Source organism: Dipteris shenzhenensis, chromosome 7, assembly GCF_047967505.1.
Source record: "Dipteris shenzhenensis isolate YYH24624 ecotype China chromosome 7, Dip_SZ_1.0, whole genome shotgun sequence".
NCBI classification, from domain to species: Eukaryota; Viridiplantae; Streptophyta; class Polypodiopsida; order Gleicheniales; family Dipteridaceae; genus Dipteris; species Dipteris shenzhenensis.
In genome coordinates, this window is record NC_141602.1 from 125276 (window position 1) to 152710 (window position 27435).

The window sequence follows — 27435 nt, forward strand, 5'->3', positions numbered from 1 at the left end:
GTGGAGGTGGCAAGACATCCTGTGGCTGAACTGGAGCATCGGGAGGTGGCTGTAAATTCTGATTTGCATCAGAAATATCATCAGGGGTACCCAAGGCAATGGGTAGCAACCCCTCAAAAACATCCTCTGAAGAAGAAGGCATATGAAATTCAGCCTGAGTGTGAGCTGAATTTTTTGCAGATATCACATCTCTATAGACAATGATCTTGCGTGTAGCAAGATTGTAGAGATGGTACCCTTTGCTTTCTGCATTGTACCCAACAAATATGCACTTAATTGCCTTATCTGACAACTTATGCCGAAATTCAACTGGCACATGAGCATATGCAAGGCATCCAAAGACACGGAAATGATCCACTGAAGGCTTTCTCCCATTCCAGACTTCATAGGGAGTTTTGGTTTTCAAAGCCTTAGTGGGAGCCCGATTTAAGATGTAGTTGGCACACATTAGACCTTCAAGCCAGAATTTGTGAGGCATGTGTTTGCTTAGCATACATCTGTCCATCTCCATAAGAGTTCTATTTTTCCTCTCAGCTTTGCCATTTTGCTGAGGGGTCAGCCTCACTGTGAGCTGATGCACAATACCCTTGCCTTTCAGAAAAGCATCAAAATCTGCAGACAAGTATTCCCCACCTCTATCTGTGCGCAATGTCTATATCTTGAGTCCAGTTTCATTTTCAACCATGGCTGAAAAGTGTTTAAACACCATGAACACTTCTGATTTGCGCTTCAGCCCAAAGACTTAAGTGAGATTGGAGTAATCATAAATGAAAGTAACAAAGTAGAGATGACCACCCAATGATGGAGTCCTCATGGGACCACAGACATCACTGTGTATAAGCTGTAATTTCCGGACAGCTTTAACTGAACCATCCTTTTTGAAGGGGAATCTATGCATCTTGCCTAAAATGCACCCTTCATAGGCATGTGGAGGAGGTATCTCAAAAGGTGGCAATGCATCAACCATAGAGTACTTCTGAAGTGTCATCAAGCTGTTGTAATGCATGTGGCCATATCTGGCATGCCATAACTCTGCATTCTGCATGGCAGCAGTAGGAGTAGAAACTGCAAGAGCATGGGCTGCTCTTTTCTCAAAAAGATCAAGCTGAAAAAGCCCACACAGCAGAGTACCAGATAATCTCAAGGCATAATCATTTTCCCTGTCTCGGACAGCACATTTGTCATCCTCAAAGATGACCTGAAATCCAGCCCTGTTAAGAGTGGACACTGAAAGGAGATTCTTGGTGATACCAGGCACATATATGACATCTAAAAGTCTGAAAACTGAGCCATCAATGGCGGTAAGCTCAACTTCTCCTGTACCACGTACTGAATATGACAAGTTATTGGCACAAGTGACTTTCTTACCAATGGGAGGTGGATGCAAGGAAGTAAAGAGACACTTTCTAGAAGTGATATGTTTGGAGGCACCGCTGTCAAAATACCAAGTATTCAGTGTTTCATTGACACTGAAAGCTGATGCATCCGTGGAAGGATCATAACTGCAAGTCAAAAAGGCATATGTATCATCATTACAAGTGGCTGTACTATCCCGAGCATCTAGAACAGCCAGCCTAGAATCTGAAATGCAAGATAAAAAGGCGTAATCCTGTCCAACAAAGTTGGCTACAGCATCCCCACTGTCAGATGCATGAGGAGCTGAATCTGAAACAGCCATACCGGACCTGTTTTTCTTCTCTTTTGCAAGCCTTTTCTTGCATTCTGCAATTAGATGACCTGGCTTTTTGCAGTAATGACAAAAACCCTTCTTCTTGGGCTTACTTGCATCATTTTTAGCCTTTTGTGAAGGCTGTTCTGACCCACTGGAAGGCTGATTTACTGATGTCTTTGCCTATCCCTTTGTTTTTGACTTGAACTTTGAGAGCATAGCTTGTTCACCTGCATGTGAAGCCAAGTTTTTCCTGGTCTGCTCTTCCTGAAGCAGAAGTTCTATCAATTCATGAAAAGTGAGAGGATTTGCACCCCCCCTCAATGATAAGTTCAGCGAGGTATGAAAGCTGAGATAAGACTGAGGAAGAGAATTCAGAGTGGTGGTAATCATCTCTGAATCAGGAATAATCTCATCAATGTTCAATAATTGCTCTCTGAGATCCTGTAGCTTTGTGAGGTGGACTGACATGGAGTCACCCTCTTCCATATGTGTATTACTTAACTCTCTTTTCAAGAAAGATACCCTTGCATCATTCCGGGCTGCATACATGCTTTCTAAGATATCCCACGCTGCCTTCGAGGTCTTACACGACCGGATATGCGGAATGATAAATCTTTTCACTGAAAGAGAGATGCATGACAAAGCTAAGGCATCCTGTGAATCCCATCTCTTCTGCTTTGGAGTAGTGGCTATAGCTGCACCAACAACTTGTCCTGCAGCTGCACCCTGTGCACGACCTCTTCCACCTCCTTGTTGGGGAGGGGTATTAGGTGCCATACCTGCTGGTCGGATCTCATCCCCATTCACATAATCCCATAAATTGCGAGAAATCATAATATTGCGTACCATAAAACTCCATAGGGAGTAGTTGGTACCATCCAACTTGTTTTCCTGTGAAAGACCACCGAACGGAAAATCATTCTGATTTTGTTGGGCCATATCTGAGAAAGAGTTTTTAGCAGATACAAAACTGAATTCCCTTATTGGGAATGAAATGCACAACTCCCAAAAAACACAGCCAAGCACTGGCTGTAAATGCAACTCAGATTTTTGCACTTGCACTGTCAGAAATCTGTCCAAGCATCAAAAACTCTCCAGAATCTGCCAAAAGTGCTGCAAAACACTTCAAGAAAGGCAACATGAACTGAAATCTCCAAAATTGCTCTCCCAACACAAAAGCCTCAATTTGTGGCTTGAAATTGGAACCAGAAAGGGGCAAATTTACTAAAAGCCCCGAATCTGCAATTTTTGAAGAAAAGTCCCAAATTTGGAGTTGAATTTGAGTCAAATTTCACCCAAATAGCTATTCTCCTGCAAAAGCCCCAATTTCTTGGCCAATCTTTGCAATTTGCTTGCAATGTGTGCCTAAAAATGGACAAAAGCCCCAAATTTAACAAAATGCCCAATTCACAGATTGTGCTCAAATCTGTCCAAAGATTGCTCTGCCAAACAATGGCTTCTTGCAAAGTGTACCTGCCAAATGACCAACTTCAAGAGTGCCTGCACGGATGGGCTGCACGTAGAAAGTACGGATGTACGGAATCTGTACGGACAACTCAGCGCAAGTGTACAAGGTGTACGGGCAGAACTTGGCGAGGCTGTACGGTAAAATCGTACGGAAACGTACGCACTGTATGAGCGATGTATGGAAGAACCTGACGGCACGGGATGGGCTACAGGCTGTACGGCGATCTTTACGAAATGGGGCTGTACGACGTTCTATACGAAACGGGTACAGACGGGGCTGCAGGCTGTACGGCGACGAGCTGTACAACCGTACGGTCGTTTGTACGTAGGAGCTATACGGAAGCAGGTACGACGACCTGCTGTACGGCGTGTACTGCTATGAGCTGTACGGAACAGTACGGAAGGTAGCGCTACACGTGCAGTACGACGTGTACGGAATGATGTAGGGGTGTTGGTACGGGCGTCGATGTACGGCTGGTAGTACAGATCTGTACGGGGCGATGAGACTGCAGCAGACAGAGGGTACGACCAGCAAAGGGAGCTCGTGGGAGCTAGAGTCCGAGAGCAGGGAGCAGGTTTAAGAGCACGATCTGCTCTGATACCAAATGAAAGATTTGAGCCTTCGTGAACTGGTTGGCTGTCCTTTTTGACAAAAATCAAGCACGCTGAAATATGACGCTTTATTACATTGGAAATATAAGAAGCTGAAACTACAGGGATGGACTCCCCTTTCAACTTTACATCAAGTACATGATTTTTGCCTCTATGAGTTAAAGAAATCTTCTTGTTTCTCATCTGCACATCAGTCCCCACCCTGTACATCCAAGGCATCCCAAGCAAAGCATCACACTCTGGCAAAGGCATAATGTAGAAGTCCTCTGCATCCTGATATCCCTGGATATGCATCCTCAACTTGCCAATGATAGGAGTGACAGGTGTGTTGAGTTCAGGTTTGGCCATATCACACATGCCGGATGGCCCCATTTCCTCAGGCTTGATGCCAAGCCTTCTTGCCATATCAGGAGTTATGAAATTCGCCTTTGCCCCAGAATCAAAGAAAAACAAACAATTCTGATTTCTGATTTTTCCCCATGCTCTGCACATCTCAATCTTTTTCGTTTCTTCTTCATCATGTGCATGTGGCAAACTCCCAATCACATTTGGAAGAAGTCCTGCGGAAGGTTTAGGCCTTTTGCCCTTCCGATCAGCCTGTTTATCACCATTCTTATCATCATCTGACCTGTCTCTTTTCTTGGATGGGCAATCATAAGAGCGGTGTCCCTCTCCTTTGCATATAAAACATTTGTTTTGCTCCATGAGTGACTTTTTCTCTTCATCAGATAACTTGGTACGGGGCTGTTTATTAGGCTGTCCACGCCTTTGACCAGCTTTGAATTGGGCTTTTCCTCCCTTTTGAAATGGTCGTTTGCCATAATTTTTATTTTCAGATTTGATGTCCTTATCTTGGTGTTTGGCAGCCTGTTTGTTGTCTTCTTTCTTGCTGTCCATAAAGCCTAAATTCTTCTCCTGCATCCATGCATATGCTGTCCTTGCATTCTCAATTAATTGAGTCATAGAACCCACCTTGGTTTTGATGCAATAATCACGTAGCTCACTAGGCAATCCACAATAGTATCTCTCTATTTGCTCTTTCAAAGAAACATGCCTGTAAGAGCTCAATGGCAGCAAAACATCCCAAAACCTCTTGGTGTAATCATCAAGATTCTTGCAAAGTTTGTATGACAAGTCATGCCAGTGTGAAAGTACTTCAACTTCAAAAGTTGGAGTAAGCCAAGTAGAAGAGAACACTTGCTTAACTTTCAACCAAGTAGCAGGTGCATCTCCATGAAGCATAAGGTTGGTGTACCACTTAAGTGCATTGCCTTTCAAAAATGTGGCGACCTTCCTCATCTTGGATGCTTCTGTAAACAAACCCCCAAGAAATGCAGCATCAAACTGTTGAAGGAATGTGAGGGCTTTGTACATGTCCTGTACTCCATTATATGTATCAAACTTGACATGAGAACCACCATCCTTAAATTCTTTATATACATTTGATATTGGCTGTCCCAAAGATGGCTGTATATTTGCAGCATTCCCTTCACTAGGGAGAGCCATGCTTGGCTGAACATTAGGCATGGGATATATGCTGTGGCTTGCATGCCTGGCTGCATTCCCACATTGTCATACAGGTCAAATCAACGTAGCATCAAAGATAGAATTTGTGTTAGAATTAATGAAGTCAATCTAATGTGCACAATGTGCAAGGACATTAATAAATGTGTGGAACAATGTGAGTACCAATTTATAAGGTACAAGAGTGGTGTGGATTAAATGAGTCTAAGACTAAGGTCATAAATGTCTAAGGTGCAAAACATACATGTAATAGAAAATTTGGAGCGTGGAATTCAGTTACGCTTCACCTTCTACATCTCGCTCAATCTCTCTCCCTCTCTCCCTCATGTGATCTTGTGGACATTTGCACACTGCATTGTGCATATCTTTTCATGGTATGAGAGCAGTCGTGATCGGGATAAGGAGACACACGCATTGATGTAACTTTCATCCAATTTGAGTGAGAGTTGATGGAACAAATGTGGAGAAATCAGATCTGAAGTGAAGCAGCCCCAAAAGAGACACTTTCATCGCGAAGAATCAAGCCAAATCCATCAAATGATGAGTCAAATGGAAGGAGATTTAGGCCAGCAATGAAGATGCGCCATTTTTGAAGCGGAATATGCAAATCGGAGTTCCCAAAGTGAAGAAAATCAAGGCGCCCAGTTTCAGCAAGCAGTGAAGCATCCCAAAATGAAGAAAATCCTGATTTTTTGGGAAAAAGACTCTCAAATCTAGGCGTTTTCAAAACGCCCCTGTTCAGCCCTGTAGGAGACCTCCTCAGCATCCTCTCCGTGAAGTTTGGTGGCCAACGGAGAAATTTTCGAGGTACAAATCTCGAAATTAGGGTTTGCAGTCCCGGAATTAGGGTTTCTGCAGAAAAATCAGACATGAAAAAGTCTTCAAAATTGACTCAAAATTGAAGAAATGGGCTTCCCTTTCCAATGTAATCACGAAATTAGGTTTTCACACCTGGTTTTTGTGCAAAAAGTGAAGAAAACACAGCCCCAAGGTTGTGCAAAGCAAGCTTGAATGATGGCCGTGTGGATGAGTCCCAAAATGATGGCAAAAGTTGAGGCAAACGATGCCCAAGTCAAGAGAAAACAGTCCCAGCCATGTGTGAGATATGGAAGATGGATATTTGCTGCTGTTTGTTGAAGCAATTGTGTGGCATTTCATGCGTGAAGTGTCGAATTTGTTTGTGGACCTGTTTGTGTGTCCAATGGGAAGCATATTGATGCTATCCAACATCCAAGGACAAATGAATGTCAAGGGACTTGAGGGAAGGAAAATTTCCAGCCTGTTCGTGAGCCCATGAAGAGGGCACAGTTGAAGGAGAAGGCAAAGAAAAGTGACCAGCAAAGTGAAGAGTTGAATGTGAAGGAAAATTGCAGCCAATGATAATGTACTTGTCATTTGAGCAAGATTGATGGTTCATTGTGAGCAGTAATTGCTGTCCCAATATTTTGTGTGGTTGGTGGCCATATAATCCCTAATTGTGTGGAGAATACCTTTCTTTAATTGTTTGCTGTCCTAAGGTTGAAATGGCAGAAACAAAGTCAGATATGCTTTTCCTACCTGAGAGTGGGAAGCTTGATGGAAAGAACTATCCTATATGGAAGTTCAAATTGATGAACATCCTCAAAATGAAGGATTTGTGGGACATAACTTCAGGCAAAGAGGGGAGACCTGAAGTAAGGAAGCCCGTGTATGCTGAAAAGGCAACAAGTCAACAAAGAGACACTGAAGATGAAAGGTATGAAGCTGAATTGAAAGCAAGGGAGCAATTTGATAAGAGAGCACAAAGGGCTCTTGTTTACATTAATATGAATGTAAAAGACAACATTATTCCACAAATAAGTGGAGCACAATGGCCGGATGAAGCATGGACTACTTTGTCAAGCTTGTTTGAGTCAGTGAATACAACAAGGTTGCTCTTCCTAAAACAGAAATTGCACTCATTCAAATGGGAGTCAAGAGAGCCAATCACAAGCTACTTGACACGTTTGAAGGACATATGCGATCAACTACTTTCCGTTCAAGAAATGGTAAGTGATGTTGATATGGTAAGCATTGCAATTAATGGGCTTACATCACATGAAACTAACTCTCCATGGCAGCAATTAACTACCTCTTTGATGGTAAGAGAGACTACTCCAACGTATGAAGAACTAAGTGCTCTTCTACTTGAAGAGCTGAGAAGGCAAGGAAGTGGCACAAGGAGTGTCAAAGGCAAAGATGAAGCCCTTAATGTAAGAAATAAGCAATGGAGAGGCCGTGGAAGAGGAAGTAATTGGAAGAATCAAGAGAGGCAAAATCAGTCCAGCCAAGAAGAAATGGGTGAATCAAGTAACTTTGGGAATGATAGAAGACCATTCAATGCTCGTGGAAGAGGCAACTATAGAGGAAGTGCAAGAGGCAATTTTAGAGGTGGCTCAAGAGGAGGATTTAGCTCCAACTCAAGAGGTAAAGGACCTTGTTTTTATTGTGGAAAGGATGGTCACATTGAAGCAGAATGTAGAATTAAGCAACATGCACAAAACATGAGAGGTAGGGGGAGAGGTTACTCCAACTACCAAAGAAGTCAAAACAGCAATTATGTGGAGAGAGATGCTCACAATTATGAAGGACAAAGCAGAGAAGAATTCTTGTTAATGGCTGATTCAACTCAGTCACAATTCAAGAGTGAATGGTACGTTGATTCCGGTGCTACAGCTCATATGACTTGCCATAATGATTGGTTTGTCAATTATGTGGAAGAAAACAGTCCAAGTAAAGTGGTTTTAGGTGATGACAGCACCCAAGTGATTAAACGACATGGAGATGTTCAAATACAGCTTTCTAATGGTGATCAAGGCACACTTAAAGATGTGTTGTGGATACCCAAACTTGCAAGGAATCTCTTGAGTGTTGGCTGTATAACAGACCAGCACATGTCAGTTGAATTTTTTAATGATCATTTTGTCATAAAGGATCTCAAGAAGCAAGGAGAAGAAGTGGCTTGTGGTGTACGAAGTGAAGATAGGTTATACAAGCTCATGGGAATGAGCTGAAGGAATGGAGATAGATAGAGAGAGTGAGAGCAAGAGAGAGTGAGAGAGACGTAAGCTTGAAAGCTGTAGTTGCTCAATAGAGTGTGTAAAAGAGTACAACACAAAGTAGTGTAGATAAGGTTTTGTCATAGTGACAAAACCTTAGTAGTCACTAACCATAGTTAGTGAACTAACTGCAGTTAGGGGGAAAAACCTCTAAAAGAGGGAAAAGTGCCCCTAACTAACTTATTATATTACATTGGTCACTGCTGAATTATAGATATAATTCCAACACCCCCCTGCAGTGCCAATGTCATGTACAAGGCTGATCAATCACCAAACGGATATAAGTTCAGGGCACTGCGAAATGCCTCGAACTTCTCACGTGGTAGTGCTTTGGTGAAGATATCTGCAACGTTGTCATGTGTGGACACAAAGATCATACTGATCTCTCCTGCATGTAACTTCTCTCTGACGTAATGATAGTGAACCTCAATGTGCTTCGTGCGAGCATGAAACACTGGATTCTTTGCCACTGCAATGGCACTCTGACTATCAGTGAGAATTGGAGAAGGACCCTCCAAAGACAGATAAAGATCAGCAAATAAACGTCTCAGCCAGACACATTCCACTGTTGCTGTGAAAGCTGCCCTGTACTCAGCTTCACATGATGAGGTAGCCACTGTAGATTGTTTCTTGCTTAGCCATGAAATGCAAGATTTTCCCAAAAAGAAACAATTGCCACTAGTGGACTGCCTAGTGTCATAATCACCAGCCCAATCTGAATCACTGTAGGCATGCATCTGCAAGTCACCCCCCCTGGGAAATAGTAAGCCAAAAGACTTGGTGCCTTGCAAATAACGGAAGATGCGCTTAACTGCCTGCCAATGCATAGTTTTAGGGCTGTGCATATACCTGCTCACCTGAGATACTGCAAACTGAATATCAGGCCTAGTATTGCAGAGATATATGAGGCATCCAACAGCTTGACTGTAAAGTGTGGCATCAACTGATTCTCCTGCATCATGCATTGTGAGTTTCAGCCCCGGTTCCATAGGAGTAGATATGGGCTTACACTCTTGCATGTTAAATCTGTCCAAAAGTTTCTGAACATACTTGGACTGAGACATAACAGTGCCACGTCTCTCATGAGAGAACTGGATCCCCAAATAAAAATGAAGCAGCCCCAAATCTGACATATCAAAGTGGGTCTGCAAATCAGTTTTGAAATCTGCAATTTTGTCGTCATTGGACCCTGTGAGCAGTAAGTCATCAACATAAAGAAGGATGACTAATATTTCCCCCCCATCCATCTTGATGTAGAGGGTGCTCTCAGTAGGACTATTGTGCAGCCCCTTGCTGGTCAAAAATGCATGTATCTTGGCATACCATGCACGAGGGGCCTGTTTCAGCCCATATAAAGCTTTATTAAGCTTGCAGACTTGAAGTGCATTTGCTGTAATTTCAAAACCCGGAGGTGGTTTGGCATACACCTCTTCCAGCAAGTCCCCATTTAAGAAGGCTGTTTTGATGTCCAACTGATGAACATTCCACTCAAAATGTGCAGCCATTGCAATTACTGAGCGGATGGTGGTCATCCGGGATGTAGGAGCAAAAGTCTCCTCATAATCTATGCCCTTTTTCTGAGCATAGCCTTTAGCAACCAGCCTGGCTTTATATCTGTCAATGGAGCCATCTGGCTTCCGTTTGACTTTAAATACCCATCGTGTGCCAATAGCATGTTTACCCGGTGGCAAGTCCACAACATCCCAAGTCTGATTTTTGGCAATGGACTGCAACTCATCGTGCATGGCATTCATCCAATGCACATTACCTTGTGCCTCTTCAAATGTGGCAGGCTCCTCTTCATCAAGGAGAGTACCTGCATATGCTGATTCCACTGAATTAGCACCTTCCATGTGCCTTGCTGCACTGCGAGTCCTGCCAGGTAACGGAGCATCAAGTTTACTCTCCCGGAGAGTCTGTAACAGCCAGTTTGGGACTGTTTTTGCTGCATGTATGTCTGCAATTTCTTGCTGTACCACTTGTTCCACTTCCTGTGGAGGAGGCATGACATCCCGTGGCGGAACTGAAGCATGTGAAGGTTGCTGTAAATTCTGATTTGGATCAGAAAAATCAGCAGGGGAACCCAAAGCAATGGGTAGCAACCCTTGAAATACATCTTCTGAAGGTGAAGGCATTTGAAAATCAGCCTGAGTGTAAGCTGAATTTTCAGAAAATATCACATCTCTACTTACAATGATTTTGCGTGTAGCAGGATTGTAGAGACGATACCCCTTGCTTTCTGCACTGTATCCAACAAATATGCATTTGATGGCTTTATCTGACAATTTGTGCCTAAATTCAACTGGCACATGTGCATAGGCAAGGCATCCAAAGACTCGGAAGTGATCCACTGAAGGCTTCCTGTCATTCCACACCTCAAAAGGAGTTTTTGTTTTTAAAGCCTTAGTGGGAGCCCTGTTCAAAATGTAATTGGCACACATCAAACCCTCTAACCAGAATTTATGAGGCATGTGTTTGCTTTTCAGCATACATCTGTCCATCTCCATGAGGGTTCTATTTTTCCTCTCAGCTTTGCCATTTTGCTGAGGGGTCAGCCTGACTGTGAGCTGATGCACAATACCCTTTTGTTTGAGGAAAGCATCAAATTCTGCAGATAGGTATTCCCCACCTCTATCCGTGCGTAATATCTGTATCTTGAGCCCGGTTTCATTTTCAACCATGGCTGAAAAGTGTTTAAACACTGTGAACACTTCAGATTTCTTTTTCAGCCCATAAACCCAAGTAAAATTGGAGTAGTCATCAATAAATGTGACAAAGTAGAGATGACCACCCAATGAAGGAGTCCTCATGGGACCACAGACATCACTGTGTATAAGCTGCAATTTGTGAACAGCTTTAACTGAACCATCCTTCTTGAAGGGAAATCTATGCATTTTACCTAAAATGCACCCTTCACAGGCATGTGGAGGAGGTATCTCAAGAGGGGGCAATGCATCAACCATTGAAAATTTTTGAAGTGTCATCAAGCTGTTGTAATTCATGTGGCCATATCTGGCATGCCATAATTCTGCATTTTGCATGGCAACTGTAGGGGAAGAAATTGCCAAAGCATGAGCTGCTCTTTTCTGAAAAATATCAAGCTGAAAAAGCCCACGCAGCAGGGTACCAGATAACATTAAGGCATAGTTAGCTTCCCTGTCCCGGACAGCACATTTGTCATCCTCAAAGATGACCTGAAATCCATCTCTGTTAAGAGTGGACACTGAAAGGAGATTTTTGGTTATGCCAGGCACATATAAAACATCAGAAAGTCTGAAAATTGAGCCATCAATTGCAGTGAGCTCAACTTCTCCTGTGCCACGTACTGAATATGAGGAGTTGTTGGCACAAGTGACTTTCTTACCAACAGGGGGTGGATTCAAGGAAGTAAAGAGACACTTCCTCGAAGTGATGTGCTTGGATGCACCGCTGTCAAAATACCATGTGTTCAGTGTTTCATCAACACTGAAAGCAGATGCATCTGAAGGAGAGTCAAAACTGCAAGTCAAAAATGCATATGTATCATCACTGCATGAAGCTGTACTAGCTTGAGCATCTGGAACAGCCAACCTAGAATCAGAAATGCAAGATAAAAAGGCATAATCTTGACCAACAAAGTTGGCTGCAGCATCCCCACTGTCAGATGCACAAGGGGCTGAATCTGAAACAGCCATTCCTGAGCTGTTTTTCTTTTCCTTTGCAATCCTTTTCCTGCATTCTGCTATGTGATGACCTGGCTTTTTGCAGTAGTGACAGAAACCCTTCTTTTTGGGCTTGCTTGCATCACTTTTAGCCTTTTGTGAAGGCTGTCCTGACCCACTGGAAGGCTGATTTGCTGCTGTTTTTGCCTGTCCCTTTGTTTTTGATTTGAATTTTGAGAGCATTGCTTGTTCACCTGCACGTGAAGCCAAATTTTTCCTGGTCTGCTCTTCCTGAAGCAGAAGTCCTATCAGCTCATGAAAAGAAAGAGGATTTGCACCCCCCCTCAATGATAAATTCAGCGAAGTATGAAAGCTGAGATAAGACTCAGGAAGAGAATTCAGAGTGGTTGTAATCATCTCTGAATCAGGAATAATTTCATCTATATTTAACAACTGCTCTCTGAGATCCTGTAGCTTAGTGAGGTGGGCTGACATGGAGTCACCCTCCTCCATATGTGTATTGCTCAACTCTCTTTTTAAAAAAGATACCCTGGCATCATTCCGTGCTGCATACATGCTTTCCAAAATATCCCACGCTGCCCTGGAGGTCTTACACGACCGGATATGCGGAATGATTGATCTTTTCACTGAAAGAGAGATGCAAGACAAGGCTAAGGCATCCCGTGAATCCCATCTCTTTTGTTCAGGAGTATTAACTGTAGCTGCACCAACAACTTGTCCTGCAGCTGCACCTTGTGCACGACCTCTTCCACCTCCTTGGTGAGGAGGGGTAGCAGGTGCAATATCTGCTCGTCGGATTTCATCCCCATTGACATAATCCCATAGATTGCGAGAAATCAGAATATTACGTACCATGAAACTCCAGAGGGAGTAGTTGGTACCATCCAATTTGTCTTCCTGAGAAAGACCACCGAACTGAAAATCATTCTGATTTTGATGGGCCATATCTGAAAAAAGAATTGAAGCAGATACAAAGCTGAATTCCCTTACTGGGAATAAAATGCACAACTCCCAAAAACCACACCCAAGCACGGGCTGTATAAGCAACTTAGATTTCTGCACTTGAGCTGTCAGAAATCTGTCCAAGCATAGAACACTCTCCAAAATCTGCCAAAAGTGTTCCAAACACTCCAATAAAGGCAGTATATACTGAATACTCCAAAAAATGCTCTCCAAACACAAAAGCCCCAATTTGTAGCTAGAAATTGCAGCCAGAAAGGGGTAAAAATGTCAAAAGCCCCAAATCTGCAATTTTAATACAAAAGCCCCAAATTTCAGATAAATCTGCAATTTTGCTCTTGTGATAGCTTCAAAATTGCCCAATGATTGCAATGGCTTCAATCTGCAAAATGCCCCAAATATTCTAGCAGAATACTTAGCCAAACAATGGCTGTTGCAAACTTAGCCTGTCAAAAATCACTTGCCAAAATGAAGATGACCTGCCAAAAACTTAGCCTGCCAGATCTCTTGTCCAAAACCAAGAAGATCCGTGCTGCTGTACTGAAGCAGATGCAGTACGGATTGACAGCGAAGTACAGATTGCTGGTACAGCGAAAAGCAAATGCAGTACAGATCGACGGCGCTGTACGGTGTACGGTCACAGGGTACGGCAAAGTACGACTACAGGTACAGCAAGTACGACTGCAGGTGACGAACAGATTCGGCGTTGTACGGTGAAGTACGACTGACAGATTCGGCGCTGTACGGCGAAGTACGGCGTAGAGGTACGGATTTGTACGGCAGGCGACAGAATCGTACGGAGATGCACTCAGGTACGATGTACGGCGATGTACTTAGGCGAAATCGTACGGCAGGCGACAGAATTGTACGGGAAGCTGTTCGTACGGCAGGCGATAGAAATCCGTACAGTCGTACGGACTGTACGGTCTGATTTGTTGAGGCTGAAAAGTCGAGGTTATGATTGAAGCTTGAGGGAGCAAGGAGCACAAGACTCTTGGACCTGCTCTGATACCATATGAAGGAATGGAGATAGATAGAGAGAGTGAGAGCAAGAGAGAGTGAGAGAGACGTAAGCTTGAAAGCTGTAGTTGCTCAATAGAGTGTGTAAAAGAGTACAACACAAAGTAGTGTAGATAAGGTTTTGTCATAGTGACAAAACCTTAGTAGTCACTAACCATAGTTAGTGAACTAACTGCAGTTAGGGGGAAAAACCTCTAAAAGAGGGAAAAGTGCCCCTAACTAACTTATTATATTACATTGGTCACTGCTGAATTATAGATATAATTCCAACATGAGCGTGCAGCAAGCTCTCATGGCAAAGAAGAGTGAAGTGACTAAGCTTTGGCATCGAAGGTATGGGCATCTTAATGTTGATGCTTTAAAATATTTGTTTGATAAGAAATTGGTCATTGGTTTACCTCCTATTGAAGCAATTCCAAGAATGTGTGAGCCATGCATACTCGGCAAGCACTCAAGGACACCTTTTCCTCATGCAAGCTCATGGAGAGCTCAAAGGCAATTGGAACTAATACACAGTGACTTGTGGGGACCATCCCAAAGAACCTCATTGGGTGGTTCAAGATATTTTCTTTCCTTCATTGATGATTACTCAAGGAGATGTTGGCTGTATTTTCTGAAGCACAACTCAGAAGCATTTGAAGTATTCAAAGAGTGGAAAGTACAAGTGGAGAATGAAACAGGAGAGAAGATAAAAAGATTGAGGACTGATCTTGGTGGCGAGTTCAACTCCGAAAGGTTTGATTCCTTTTGTATTGAGCATGGCATTTTTAGGCAATTGACTACCGGATATAGCTCACAACAAAATGGGGTGGCTGAGAGAAAGAATCGTACCCTTGTGGAGGGAGGAAGGAGTATGTTGAAGGATGCTAATTTGGGATCAGGATTTTGGGCAGAAGCTGTTCATACTGCAGTGCACCTTCAAAATAGAGCACCTACAAAAGCTTTGGATGGTAAAACTCCTCATGAAGTATATACTGGTTACAAGCCTAATGTATCTCGTTTGAGGATATTTGGGTGTGATGCTTATGCATATGTACCTAAAGAAAGAAGACAAAAGCTTGATGATAAATCTAAGAAGTGTATCTTTGTTGGTTATGCTTCTAACTCCAAAGCCTACAAGTTATTTGACCCTGTTGATAGGAAGATAATAATCAGCCGGGATGTGAAGTTTGATGAAGATATGTTTGCTGTCCATGAAGAAGAATTGAAGGAAGTTGATGGCCCCCTCATATTCTATGAGGTAGATGAAGACACAGGTACACAACTAGAGGAAGATATTCAGCAAAGTGATAAAAGACCAGAAAGACCAGCCACTAAAGAAAGTGAAGTTGCTGTCCCAAACAGTCTCAAAAGGACCTCCATTGATGGGGGAGGTGAGTTGGCAGGTGAACCAGCACCTATGCAAGTGAAGAAGCTTCCAAAATGGTACATCAAAACCATAGAAGAAGGTATAATACCGCAGCAGCCCGAGTCAAGTGTTGATGGTGAAAGAAGAAGTCAAAGGTTGAAGCAAAAGAATTCAGCATGTGTCAATTTAGCACTTATGTCACGAGTGCTAAGTAATGAAGAGCCAAAGACTTATGAGGAAGCAAGTCAAAACGCAGCGTGGAGACAGGCAATGGAAGAGGAGTATAACTCCATCATTAAGAACCAAACATGGACGCTTGTTGATCTACCTAAAGGGAAGAAAGCAATTGACACAAAATGGTTGTACAAAATCAAGTATAAGGCAGATGGTACTCTTGAGAAGTACAAGGCAAGATTGGTTGCCAAAGGTTATGTACAACAAGGAGTGGACTATGAAGAGACCTTTGCTCTTGTGGCAAAGATGAACACAATCAGAACTGTTTTGGCACTTGCAGCGTACAACAATTGGGAGATTGAGCAAATGGACATCAAGAGTGCCTTTCTTAATGGCATTCTTGAGGAGGAAGTGTATGTGACGCAGCCAAGAGGTTTTGAAGTCAAAGGAAAAGAAGAGCAAGTTTGCAAACTCAAGAAGGCATTGTATGGATTGAAGCAAGCTCCACGTGCATGGTATTCAAGAATTGATGAGTTTCTACTTTCTGATGGCTTTGAGAGAAGTAAAAATGATCCAAACCTGTATGTATTTCATTATAATGAAGACATGTTGTTGCTGATCGTGTATGTGGATGACTTAGTCATTACAGGTTCAAATAGCTCACTCATTGACAAGATCAAGAGGAGTCTTTCAAAGGAATTTGACATGAAAGATCTTGGCCAGCTTCACTATTGTTTAGGCATTGAGGTTTGGAGGAATGAAAACAGTTTGTTTCTTACTCAAGCAAAGTATGTGAAGGAATTGCTTGAAAAATCAGAAATGATGGATTCAAAGCCACTACCAACGCCCATGGAAGTGAATGAAAAGCTTACAACGAATGAGCATGGAAAGAAGGTGGACGGTACAACATATAGGCAGGTTGTGGGCAGCCTTATTTACGCAACCATAACACGACCGGATCTCTCATTTTCAGTCACAGTACTCAGCCAATACATGGCTGATCCTAAAGAGTCACATTTGAAGGCGGCAAAGAGAGTACTACGGTACTTGAAAGGTACATTCAACTATGGCTTGTGATCTTACTTTGTATGGATACTGTGATTCAGATTGGGCAGGAAGTGTGAAAGATAGAAGATCAACCACAGGTTATTGCTTCATGATTGGGAGTGGAGCAATTTCATGGAAAAGCAAGAAGCAACCTACCGTTGCTTTGTCATCAACGGAGGCTGAATATATTGCAGCAAAGACTGCTGCGCGTGAAGCTTTATGGCTGAGAAGAATAATGGATTAATGATGAAGAAACAGGATGATCCTACAACAATTTATTGTGATAATCAAAGTTGTATTCAAATAGCAAAGAACCCAGTGTTTCATGCGCGCACCAAGCACATTGAAGTCCAGTATCACTTTGTGCGGGAGAAGGCGCATGCAAAGGAAATAGAGCTGATTTATTGTTCCACTGAAGAGCAGGCAGCAGATATTCTCACCAAAGCATTGGCGAGAGATAAGTTTGAAAAATTCAGAAATGTGTTAGGTGTAAAATAGAATAGATTGATCATTAAGGGGGAGTGTTAGAATTAATGAAGTCAATCTAATGTGCACAATGTGCAAGGACATTAATAAATGTGTGGAACAATGTGAGTACCAATTTATAAGGTACAAGAGTGGTGTGGATTAAATGAGTCTAAGACTAAGGTCATAAATGTCTAAGGTGCAAAACATACATGTAATAGAAAATTTGGAGCGTGGAATTCAGTTACGCTTCACCTTCTACATCTCGCTCAATCTCTCTCCCTCTCTCCCTCATGTGATCTTGTGGACATTTGCACACTGCATTGTGCATATCTTTTCAATCTGTACCAAAATATTCAGGTTGCTGCCTCAAATATGGCGGAGGTGGTTGAGCCACATTTATGGACTGCACATTATTATTTTGAGGAGTAGAAGTATCCAAACCAAGGCCTTGTGCTGGCTGCTCATACTGTTGCATTGGCTGTACTTTTTGTACCTCTTTCTCAAGTGCTCTTTTGGGTGATTCTTCTCTCTTGGAAGTCGCTTTCTGAGTCATTTTTGATGGCTGTGCCTTATGGGAAACTGATGCATGAGTGTGCTGTCCGCCATGAGAAGCCGATGCATGTGTGTACTCACTCTTTCCGTGCTTGTGCTTTCTTGATTTCTTCTTCTTCTTGGCATTTGTTTACACAATCTGAGCCAAATTTTGAGCCAGCTGAGTCAAAGCATTCACTGCACTTGCAAGTTGTGCATTCAACATAGTAGCATCATCTGACTCACTGCTAGAACTAGCATCACCGTTGAGCTCAGTTGTAGCTTCATGTGTGGCATGCTCAAAAGGCATTTGTTGTGCTCCCTGCAGAGCTGTACACTAGCTGGGTCATTAAGGCTTTCCTGCCTTCTCCTTTGAGGAGTTGTGGAGCTCTCTTGCTCGTGGGTACTCACCATGTTTATGGTTGTAATATTCAGCTGTCAAAAAGTGCAGCAAAGATATCCTTCCACCAAACTACCGAGGTCCACCTCTTGAGAAAGAGTGTGTGGTATATCCGGGCAATGGAACCAATGAAACCAGCCTCTAATCACTCAGAGGGCAGTGGAACTAAACCTTTAATCACTTCAGCACTTATTTACAACTCACAAAGTATATATCACAACCATTAACCATTGTATGATCACCATTTGGCATTTACCCATTTGTTCACAAACAAAACCACTGAAAAAGGAATGGAGGCTAAAATGCCCCTGCTCAACAAACATAGACAAGTGCACCCGATTGGCCCCAAACACCGTGGCGCCCCTTTCGGTATTTCTTTATATTTCACAGTGAAATGATTACAAGTTGCATCTGGGAGACCTTTCCTGCAACTGAGCACGCAGCCCCAATTCACTAAGCCTTTGCAAGGCTTTCAAGCATAGAACACCATTACATAAGTGCACTTAACCCATAGGCTCAATCCAACGGCATTCTCTTTTCCGAGTGTAATTCCATCGGCTGTCCAGATGCAATCACACTGCACCCCAGCTGCACTCTCTTTGAGTGGTTTCCACATGGCATTCACAAAGCTTTTCAAAGCTCCAAAATAAAATCAGCAAAGTACCCAACCAAAGAATGACTCATGTAGCACTGCGTGGGCACCTGTGAGCCAAGAAAGAGACGGCACACGATGCCAACCAATAGCTTATGGCAAAAAGAAATTGCAGCAGCAAAATCACAACTCACCAAGCCCTGAAAACTCGAACCAAGTCCTCAATTGCCAAGAGGACATAGTAGCCAATGCCCAATTGCATTCTCAGCCAAAGAGGAGTGCAAAGGCATGAAGAAAGAGCATTTACAAGAGCCGACCAGTAAGAATTCCACTGAAAAATGCAAAAAGAAGCACTTCTGTTGCGAAGAAATGGGAGTTCTTGGGCTCAAAAGAAGCGTGCTTCAGAGAGGAATGCATTGAGAAGGTTTTGGAGAAGTTTCATCGTCGGAAAGTCCTCCAAACTGAGAAAAACCAGTCAACCAGCGCGTGGGACCACTCGAAATTCAACAGAAAGCTGTAGCTTTGCAAGAGGAGAGGCCCAGGAGGCGGTAGAAGCAAAAAGGTAAAGAAAAAGCCACTTTTGCAAATTCGACTAGCAAAAGAAGTGCTCAGCTCTGCCTGTTCTCGGAGAGAAAAGCATATCACTACGAAGGGGAGGCAGAGGGGAAGCCATCGGGCCAAACGGAAGTCGAGGAATCCAAACGGGTGAGGAGTTATGAAGAAAAACAGAATACAGCTGAAGGAGGCTGAAAAACCAGTCCAAAATCTCAACAACGGGAGAAGATGAGAGAGAAAACCACACATGTGAAGTTTAGAAGGCCCAGGAAGGTCCAGGAATGGCAAAGGAGCATGTAGAAGGCACTAGAGCCACCTGGAACTCTAGGGGGGCCTCTGAAGGTACATGGCTCTCTAGGGGGCCCATTAAAAATGCCACATCATCATTTCCCAACAACCACTCTTTTAATTCCTTGGAATGCCTTTGGGCCTAGGGATTAATTACACTTATGTGCTAGGCACCATGCCGCGTTTAATTACACATTATTAAGCCCATGCTTGGACTTTTAAAACCAAAGTTGTCACGGTCTTGTAGTACATTAATATACTTAGAATTTCACGCCCTCGTGACAGGTTTTCTCCAACGCAACCACCACTAGCATCATCTTGAACTACGAATGACTTTTTCAAGTTAGGCATTACTAGGACAGGGGATGATGTTGGAGCCTTCTTTAATTGCTCGAAATGTCACTATTTCTAGACCTGTGAATACCTTTGGTGTCTCATTTATTAGAATTGTAAAAAGGGCTAATCCAATGTATTAATTCCATGGGCCTAGGCAAGGAGCCGAAGGGCAAGAGAGGGGTAAAAATCCCACTGCAAAAAATAGGTTCATGGGCAATGTTTGGCAAGCTGGCTTGGGAAGCATATCTGAGGCAGGTTTCCGGACACTAGGAAGACAGAGAGAGGCAAGTCACAGGTTGGGAAAGTGTCCCAGGCTGTTCTAAGAATCGGATTGCTGACTTTTGAGCAGTCCATGGGCTGTTTGAGAGCTGCCAAGGCTGCCAGAAGGTCCAAAAGAAAATTTTCTACAGCCAGGGAGCCTCCAGAAGGATTTGCCTACAGCCAAGGCGCCTCTAGAAGAAAGCGCCTACTGCTGCTAGAAGCTGCAAAACTGATTCGCCTATTACCAGGAGCCTCCAAAACTGATTCACCTATTTCCAAGAGCCTCTAGAATTGATTCACCTACTGCCTAAAGCCTCCAGGACTGAATCGCCTTCAATTAAGGAGTTACCTAGTGACTTCACCTTCAACGGAGAGCGGCTAGTTTGATTCGCATGCCTGCCAGCAACCTCCAAATTGATTCGTCTTCATCGAGGTCCAGTTGTTGGGTATGGTGTTGCGTGCCAGCTTCGGAGAGCAGAGAGTTGCTTCTGAAATTCTGTGTCAGATAGTTTGCCTGGAGAGTCACCTTCTTTTCTCTGTCAGCTAGAGTATCCTCAAGAGGGCAGCATAGGTTTGGCACTACTGACAGCCTGTGAGAGCTGTGTGGCTGAGACGGCTGCTAGTAACAACTCCGGGCTGTGTGCAAACCTTGTGTGTCTGAGGGATTGATGCTCGAACAACCAGGAAGAGGTGTTGATGGGATTTGTGGAACGGTTGGCCATGGATTATGCACTGGAGGTGGATGCCTTTTATAGCCAGGAATTGGCTAAGGAGCAGGCTCACGATCTGATGGAGAGGACAATGTAGGACTAACCGCTTGGAGTTTAGGACATAATAATGGGAAGGTGTCGTCAACCTCTCTGCTGAGTGGTACTGCAACATTCCAACCAAGGAATCAATTGGTGCTTTGCAAGTAGTAGATTTGTCTATAAGTATTTTTGTCTTTCTTGGATTACCTGAGTGGGATAGGGATACTAGAGTTATTAGCCATTTTGGGCTCCAGTGAGGCACTTAAAATTGATCTTGGAATGAGTAGTGGGGACCATCCTGAGATAGACAGTTAGACAGAGAGTCGTCCAAATGTTGGAATATAATGCGCTCAGGAATATATGCTGAGCGCATATGTTTCATTAAGGCATAGTACGAGCTGCCACATTTTTTTAATATTCCAGAGCAAATAATGGGCTTTAGAGAACAGGGTCTTTGTAACAAGTTTCACTTAAGAGTATCTTATGAAGTGGAAGGGCTTACCAGAAAATTGATATTGTGGGCAACTGGAGAGCATCATGCTCGAGCACACCCAGCTTTTGGTAGATTGATGGGTAGCATTTGCGGTAGGACCTCTCCTTGTGGGACAGCCACCATATTTAATTTTAAGGGCAGACGGGATGGCTGTTGGAGGAGGAAAAGTATGCTGGGTGACCAAGAGAGAGCTAAATAGGAGGATATTCGGGGGGAGTAACATTGTATGGTATGTTTTGATATAAAAAGGAGGATGTTGGGGAGGGGGAGGACTACATAAGCCTCACGTTTACTGTGTGGTATGCTTTGAGGGAAAAGTCGTGTCTCCCGTTGATCTATTTCACTAAATTCCTGTCACTTTGTTTTCCAATATTTGAGCTGTCATCTTCTTCCACCATTGTGCTCTTGTGTAATGTCTTTTCTGTTTTCTCCTTCTATTATTCCTTTGTTTCTCTGCCTTCTTCCAGCTTTCCTTGCCCTGAGGGCACTCACCTCATCCGCCTCTACAACCCAAGACACCCCAATTCTCTTCTACTGTACTCTGAGGGGTTTCTTCCTTCTCCTCACCATGGGAGACTCTCTCTTATACTCTGCCCATCTTGCAATTCACACTAGAACCGTCTCAAAATTTTGCCTAATCAGGCCATTATTTCCTATTTAGAGTTAGCTTTTTATAAGGTACTGATGAAGCAAGTGTTACCTTCTAATCTTGCTCTTTAATATCTGTTTTACTAAAATGTTTAAATTTTTGTGCTGTTTTCTAATGCACCTGTGCAGGCCATGGAGTTCGGCTTGATTGATGGACTCCTTGAGACCGAATATTGAACATGGAAAAGTAAGCAATGTGGCCCGATCTTTGTTTGTAATGCAACAGTGGGTGGGTCTTCAATTGGATTATTTAAGTCTAATCAGAGGTAAGCATGTCAAGGTAGAATATTTTATGTACTATGATGGTGGTGATATCTCTTGTAATTTTTGAATAGCCCATTCATCAAATGAGTCGATCACATGACTCCGGCACAGATTCGATTGCTCTCCGAGCCACTTATTCAATTGCCCATTTTATGTAACAGTGTTTCCATGCTATTGTCGATAAGCATCTGGGTTGTGGTATTTGCCAATTCATTGATATGGTAAATGTGTTTGATAAACTGATATTTCAGTTCATGGAAAAGAACCTGATAGTCCTGAGAGGATTATTTGGTTTGGAAATGTAGTTTCATGTAAGAGATCCTTGTGCCAGGGTCTCTATATTATTTGCACATGGAGGGTATCCGATTTGCATTTTGGGGCCTGAGAAACGTGATTCAAGACAAGCAAGCTGTGTTGGTCTGTGCAGACCCCACATAGTTAACTACAATTGGAAGGAAAACATAAATTTGTTTCCTCGTGAAATCATCATCAATGAAATGTTAAGATGTAGGAAGCCTCTTGGGCTGTCTGCTTACCCAGGCAATGAAGAGGTCTTATACAGCAAGCAAATGTGCTGGGCCTTTTCCAATATTGAGAGAGAGAGAGAGAGAGAGAGAGAGAGAGAGAGAGAGAGAGAGTTCATATTAAAATCTTTAAAAGCCCGAAGGTTCCATGAGACACCCAAGACGAGTACAACATAAACATAAAACATGAGTACAACTAATCTGAGCCCGTTGAGAGGATCGAAGCTGCGGTGTGGCATCACTATGGTGATCCTCTATATGCTGTGTGATGAACCAAGTCTCCAAGAGTCTCCGATGGTGTACGGGGCTGCAGCAACATAAACCCATCAAAGAACCGTGACGCCAGTGAGTATGCATGGTCTGTTGTGGTCTCCTAGCTGTACTGGCCTTGCATCAACAGAGCCACTGCCACACCTGTTGATCTGTCTTTGTTGGGTGGACATGGAGTAAAGATCCTCGAGTCCAATGTTTGCATTGACATGTTGACAAGTCTCTCTCCCCCCCGCCCCCAGGCCCCCCGGGGATCATACGACTTTCATTCATGAGGTTGTACAACATAGAGACCAACTATCAAGGCACATAGATGAGATTAGGGTGCTCATCCGAATTCCACCCGAAGTGTGATCACGAGTTTTTCCAATCGGACAGCACAGACTAACAAGCCCAAGAAGACGGCATAGCCGAGGCCCTGAGCGAGCGAGCGAGCAAGAGAGAGAGAGAGAGAGAGAGAGAGAGAGAGAGAGAGAGTTTATTATAGTCTATGGAAGACCGATGGGTCTATGAGACTGGTAGAAAAATTGATACAACAAGTAGAAAGGGTGGAGCTACCCAACGAGCTCAATAATGTCGATCAATCCACATCACCAAGCCATGTCTTGTCAAGCAGAAAGGGTGGAGCTACCAAACGAGCTCAATCATGTCGATCAATTCACGTCGCCAGGCCATGTCGTGTTTGGCTAGTACAATGCGGCCTCACAGGGTGTAAATGTCAAGGGAAGCTCGAGAGGGGGCGAGGTCTTGCATATGCATACCGTGTGATGGAGTGCTGGCGACTGTCTATGGGCGTCGTCCTTCTCGATCTCCTGGCGGTGGCTCTGCTCCGCTACTGTAACACCTGTGGGTCGTGTCCTAGGTTTGAACAAGGTTGGGAGGTCACCCAATGTGGTCTGCGTGTTTGTCCGCTGTCAAGTATGGCATGCCTCAGGCTCTGGGTCCCTACTGTGTCTGTAGTCGGTGACTGTGTGGTCCGTATGATCCGATTGGAAGAACTCCATGATCCTGCTCTGAGAAGAGTCGGGGAGTGTGTCTGAGTGAGTAAGTGCTCTCTATGTCGAACCGCCTCATGAATGAAAGCAGCGAGCTGGTCTGGATACGAAAGGAGTTTGGAGAGGGGTCCAAAGCCGTCTCTAAAGAGACAATCATAGCGACCACGGATCTTGTAGTACACATGGCATCGAAGTGCGAAGTGCTCCTTTGACTCAACCTCTATCGGTCGCATAGTGTACATAGGCGGTACTCTGTGGGTATCTTGTCCTCTCTCGATACATAGTCGGTGTGATGATACTCAAAACGTCTCGATGTAGATCCTCAGTGAGTGCGGTAAGTTAATCCGAGTGTACTTTGGTGGGACAATGAAGCACTCCTCAGAGATGCGAAGGCAGTGATCTTTGTAGAAGCTGAGCTTCATTGGAAGCTCTCTCGGCTCCAACCAGGTCTGAAATGTGTGTAGCTATAAGAGCCTCTCGAATGACGTGGTTGACCTCGTGGTACCCAAGTGGGATAGATGGGGCGCCTAGGCTGTACTAGAAGGGGGGTAATCTATCCATGTGGAGCCCGGATCTCTCGAACCACCTCTGTGTCTGTGTATACCAGCCTCTCTTCCCCTCCATTTGCAAGAGTCAAGACTCATGGCCGAAGCCAGAGCCATCCATGGCAGCCTACGTCTCTCCGATGTGTAGTCTTCATACTGTCTGACACGATGTAGATAAGTAATGGTCTCGAATGTTGCATTTAGCTGCATCGGACTCGGCTTGAATGACAAGATGTGGCATCGATAGTCTCCGTCGAATCATCCATGAGAGCAAGAGAATCTGTAGTCGCTCTACTCGAGCCCATTTTGTGTCTGAAAGGCGGGGTCCCCAACAAGGGCTACCATACATGGCAGTTGGTCGAACCAAAGTCTTAGAGAGGGGTCCGAGGGTCCTGAAAGTGCGAGTGGAAGCACTGTCTCTGTAGTTGGGCAAGTGAGGCATATCCCTTGCTAAGCCCGGTCTGCATCACAGGTCTCATCGTGAAAATCGGGCCAGAGAAGACAACATTCAAGTAAGTATATGGGGAGACGATCTCAATCGGGGGTCTGTCAAATGTGAACCGCTCCTTGTTCATGGCTGCTCGAGATGTGTTGAAGATCATAACCTTTGGCCTTGCCACGGTTTGACCTTCAAATCATGTGACTTACAAAAGGCTTGCAATGCGTCCAAATGTCTCTGGAGGCCCTTGGGGGAGGAGGATATTAGTACCACATCATCGGCGTACAAGAGGATCTGAACCAGGGTACTTGCGAGGGAGCAACCAGGTCCCCTAAGTGCTCCCATGAAGGTCTCGAACTCATCTATGTAGAGGCTAAACAAGGTGGGTGATAACGGACTAACCTTGTTTGACTCCAATGGTACTCATAATCTCATAATGAGAGAGAGAGAGAGAGAGAGAGAGAGAGAGAGAGGTTAACGTCTTTGGGAGGCCTCACGGGCCTATGAGATAAAGTATGATCAAAATAGTATCTCATACAAGCCACGCAAGGGCTCGCTAGGGCCCTTACATAGTGCTATTGTAATCCTCTTAGCAATTTCTTGCGCTGTAATCCTCTTAGCAATTTCCTGCGCTGTTCACCTCTCTCAACCTTCATTCATTTGCAGACAAATTCATGTGATCCTCTTAGCAATTTCTTGCGTTGTTTACCTCTCTCAATCTTCATTCATTTGCAGACAAATTCTCTCACCCTAAACCTTAAACCCTAAACCTTAAATCCTAAACCCTAAACCCTAAACCCTAAAACCTAAATCCTAAACCTTAAACCCGAAAACCTCTGTAATGATATGATTGAGGTAACCCAAAAACCTCTGTAATTGCGTTCTGTCATGGATTTCGTCGGGGAAGGCAAGAAGAGCCTTAAGAACATGATCCTGCATTTACAAAACACCTTTGTGGGTTGGCCAATCATAATCTTGTTGGCTGATAATGCCAATCCTTTAGAACGGAGGGGATTATATACAATCTGGAGATGTTTGAGATGAGCTGTCTCATCTTTACTGTACACAAGAATGTCAACAATATATACAAGACAAAATGAATGGAAAGGATTGAACATTGAGTCCATAAATTTCTGGAACTCTACCGGAGCAGTTTTAAGACCAAATGGTAGAACGTTCCATTCGTAGAACCCTTGAGGGACTACGAAACCAGTTTTGTGTCTGTCAGCGGGAAGGAGACCGATTTGCCAGAACCCTGCTTTGAGATCAAACTTTGAGAATACCTGTGCACCTATAATTTTTTGCATAAGGTATTCTTTTTTGGGAATGGGATGTGAGAGGGAGATCAGACATTTGTTAAGAGGCTTATAATGAATTACCAACCTCATTTTCCCTCGCTTTTGCTCAGAATGTTTATTGACATAAAATGCTGCAGCAGTCCATTCAGAGCAGGATTCTGAAATAAGACCCATAGTGAGGAGTTCAGATATTTCTTCATTATAGAGCAGTCGGTCTTGCTGGGTGAATCCATAAGGGCTCTCTTTATATGGCTTAGAGCCATCCTTAAGTGGGAGAGCAATGTGGTGCTGAAAGATTTGCTTGAAGGTCGTTGGAGATTCATTGCTACAGTCAGAGACAAATTTATTGTCACCATAATGTAAATATCATAAGTCAAAGTACAGTTGACCATTTATTTGATCATAATTAAAGAAGTTTATATGTATTAATTATGGTCAAAGAGTTATTTTAATGGTCAAAGGATTGACTACGGTCAAAGATACTTGACTCCAGTCAAGTAAACCTGACTGCGGTCAGAGAGTGTTGACTTCGATCAACAAGACTTGGCATGCGCCAAGAGGGTTAACCCCGGTTAACCAAGATGTGCCAACTTCGGTTGGAGAGACCTGGCTATAATTAAGGCGCCTTGACCTTTGGTCAAAGCTCTTTAATTATAATCAAGAGTGTTGACTCCGGTCAACCAGAGAAAATATATATATTTATTTGTATATATATATTTGTTTCAATGTGCACATGTGTTCAGTGGGGACGCCCACCGTGACTAGGATTAGTCCACCGTGTGTTATTTGCATGCAAAGCACTAACAATTAATGGGTACCATGGTGGTGCGCTTTAATTAATTGTTGCAGGTACTAGCAAGGACTATTTTTCCTAAGCGAAATGGGAGCCTGACAAGCATCTAGGAAGCGGTTCGTGTGACCGAGAGCTTTGAAGACTCCAGAATGGCCCTTAGTGGCTTGTAATAGGATTTAGTCTACATTTTAGACAAGTGGCATGTTGCCAAGAGAGACTTACGAGACAGCTTTAAGCTGAACTTCTGTAACAGAATTTCGGAAAGGAATAAAGACCTTCGGGGGGGTCCAGCCCGACAATTTGTCCTGGGCCCTAGTGTATCTTCAGAGACAGGGAGTGAGGGAGAGCTTTGGAGAGTAGAATTCTGTCTGGTTTTATGAAGCCATAGCTGTTCTCACAGTTCGGTTGTATTGGTATCAGAGC

At 43.6% G+C, this 27435-nt stretch overlaps 1 protein-coding gene across 3 annotated transcripts in view; it reads left to right on the forward strand.

Annotated features, from left to right (window-relative positions):
• Positions 1-27435, forward strand: part of LOC147899768 (ATP-dependent Clp protease proteolytic subunit 6, chloroplastic-like) — an 81229-nt gene that overhangs the window by 37795 nt on the left and 15999 nt on the right. The window contains exon 6 of one of the 3 annotated variants that reach the window (XM_087376911.1): positions 22014-22556. In XM_087376911.1, the coding sequence (XP_087233037.1) occupies positions 22014-22061 (48 nt within the window). In that variant the 3' untranslated portion in view covers positions 22062-22556. Of the gene's footprint in view, positions 1-22013; positions 22557-27435 lie in introns of those variants that run through there. The other 2 variants (XM_087376910.1, XM_087376909.1) reach the window with 2 other exon arrangements.